Source organism: Amphimedon queenslandica, unplaced genomic scaffold (assembly GCF_000090795.2).
Source record: "Amphimedon queenslandica unplaced genomic scaffold, v1.1 AMPQUscaffold_8572_Cont19484, whole genome shotgun sequence".
Classification (NCBI taxonomy): domain Eukaryota; kingdom Metazoa; phylum Porifera; class Demospongiae; order Haplosclerida; family Niphatidae; genus Amphimedon; species Amphimedon queenslandica.
Genome location: NW_003551151.1, coordinates 1 through 2636, shown reverse-complemented (window position 1 = coordinate 2636; position 2636 = coordinate 1). Strand labels below are relative to the sequence as shown.

Here is a 2636-nt window from a genome sequence, read left to right as displayed (position 1 = left end):
GAAGCACAAATCGCTTTAGAAGTAATACAGAGTTTTGACCTACCTGCTGTGATAACACTTACAGTATATACTGCTAGAGGAGAGGATGGAGTAGTAAGAACACGTGATGGTGTCNCAATAGGAGAAGCATGCAAGGATCTGATAGATAGAGGAGTAACAATAACTGGAGTGAACTGCACCCGTGGGCCTGAAATGACACTAGAGCTTGTCAACGATATCGTTCAAGTTTGTCCTCCCGAAAAGATTGGAGCACTACCCATTGCATATCGTACAACCCCTAAAGAACCTGGCTTCATGGATCTGACGGATTCTATCTGTCCTGCAAATAATCCAGTTTATCCAAGGGGCATGGAGCCATTCTGTGTCTCACCGGCTGAAATAGAATCATTCACAAAGTCCTGCACCAGTCTTGGTATGAAGTACTTGGGTATTTGCTGTGGGAACTCTGGGGAGCTCACCCGTACAATGGCTGAGACTATGGGTCGTAGGCCACCGGCTAGTCGGTACTTGGATGATACTCAGTTTGGGTTGCTAAAGAAATTAAAAATGAGTGGACAATTATAAACTAACATTTTAATATAAAGTGTGCGTAACATACTTGCAATTGTAATCAATGTGTAAAGTGTTAAGATTTTTGACAAAGTGTTTTGCAGAATTCATTAACCACAATTTAGAGTAGTCTAAATTTAGAGCTATTAAACAAAGTGAAGGCGTGGCTTCAAGCCTTGTAATATAACCTAGGCTATGCCAATCTCTTATTTTTTAGATCTACTCGCAAAGACTTAAACATTAACTGGAGCATGGCTTCTAGAAGACTCCTCAAGAGCCGAGGACTACAGGAAAGGCTGAATGCTGGAGAGAGCATTCTCTGTGCTGAAGGATATCTCCTTGCTCTCAGTCGTCGAGGGTACATCACACACGGGGTGTGGGTCCCTGAATTCATACTGGAGGACCCTGCAATACTGAAGAGTGTCCATTACGAAATGGCACATGCTGGGTCTGATGTCATAGAAGCATTCCAGGTAGATATCTAGATCTAGATTAGTTCTGTCATTTTTCAGTATTGATCACAGCATGAAAAAACCTGAGATGGGATCATGGGGATTGCATGCCTTGATTAATGTTATAGCCTTTTGCTTAATTGCAAATTAAATTGCAATTATTTTTAGTGGTTACTTTTGTTATGATACCAAATCTCTTTGTTACCAGTACAATACTCACAGAGAGAAGATGAAGCAGATAGGGAGGGAGGACGATATTGAGAAGATTAACCGAACCGCTTTGAAAATTGCACGTGAAGTAGCAGAAGAGAAGAACCTCCTGTTTGCGGGAGGGATTTCAAACACAAACCAATATGTGAAGGGAGAGACAGAAGAAAAGGTGAGAGCCATGTTTGAGGAACAAGTTCGCTGGAGCAAAGAAGAAGGAGTTGACTACATGATTGGGGAAACGTTCTCTTTTCTTGGAGAAGCACAAATCGCTTTAGAAGTAATACAGAGTTTTGACCTACCTGCTGTGGTAACACTTACTGTCTATACTGCTAGAGGAGAGGATGGAGTAGTGAGAACTCGCGATGGTGTTCCAATAGGAGAAGCATGCAAGGATCTGATAGATAGAGGAGTAACAATAACTGGAGTTAACTGCACCCGTGGACCTGAAATGACATTAGAGCTTGTCAACGATATCGTTCAAGTTTGTCCTCCTGAAAAGATTGGAGCATTACCCATTGCATATCGTACAACCCCTAAGGAGCCTAGCTTCATGGACCTGACAGATTCTATCTGTCCTGCAAATAACCCAGTTTATCCAAGAGGTATGGAGCCATTCTGTATCTCACCTGTTGAAATAGAATCATTTACAAAGTCCTGCACCAGTCTTGGTATGAAGTACTTGGGTATTTGCTGTGGGAACTCTGGGGAGCTCACCCGTACAATGGCTGAGACTATGGGGCGAAAACCACCAGCTAGTCGGTACTTGGATCATACGCAGTTTGGGTTTTTAATGAAGTTAAAAATGAGTGGAGAATTATGAACAAACATATTAAAATGTAATTGTGCATTTAGTGTATTATTACAACTTTTGAAAAACCTTCAAATGTCCCTTCATAGCACTGAACAGCAGGTTATTTTTTGTGTGACATAGAAAATACACAACTTGAATCAACAAAATACAGAAAAAGATGAATACACTTTAATGCATTTATAGTTGCAATTTGTATGTTGTTAAACTGTAAATTGTATTGCCTGAGAAAACCTCGAGGACATGGCAGCTTTTGAATTTCAAACGTGAAAATAAAATTAGCAGAAAATTATTATAAACTTGGATAATATGACAAAAAACAATAAAAGAGAGAATTAAAAAATCTAACAATGATAATATCAATTTAAAATAAAATACTGTGAAAATAGCTAGAGTGAAAGATAGAGAGGATCGACCTAAAGACAGTCTTATCATACAAACCTGACCACCAAAACGTGGCTATAACATGATACTATAAATAGAACAGTGTTACTAAAAATAGAACAAGTCGTCTATTTATATATAACAGCTTAACAATACAAAAATTATGCTATTATTGTTATTTTAAACAGAGAGACATCATTTAATCTTGCTCTCTGTTTACTTCCATTAAGGAA

General features: G+C 38.9%; 2 protein-coding genes across 2 annotated transcripts; both read left to right on the top strand.

The window, feature by feature from the left end:
* Positions 1-3: 3 nt before the first annotated feature.
* Positions 4-663, top strand: LOC105315720 (betaine--homocysteine S-methyltransferase 1-like; the record flags this gene model as incomplete). Its single annotated transcript, XM_011410458.2, has 1 exon — positions 4-663. A coding segment is annotated over one exon (561 nt), but the record flags the coding sequence as incomplete, so codon positions are not given.
* Positions 664-761: 98 nt separating this feature from the next.
* Positions 762-2234, top strand: LOC100639967 (betaine--homocysteine S-methyltransferase 1-like). Its single transcript, XM_003391525.2, has 2 exons — positions 762-1022; positions 1210-2234. Exons 1-2 carry the CDS (start codon positions 801-803, stop codon positions 2029-2031), a joined length of 1044 nt encoding a protein of 347 aa, XP_003391573.1. The 5' UTR covers positions 762-800; the 3' UTR covers positions 2032-2234.
* The last annotated feature ends 402 nt before the right edge of the window (positions 2235-2636 follow it).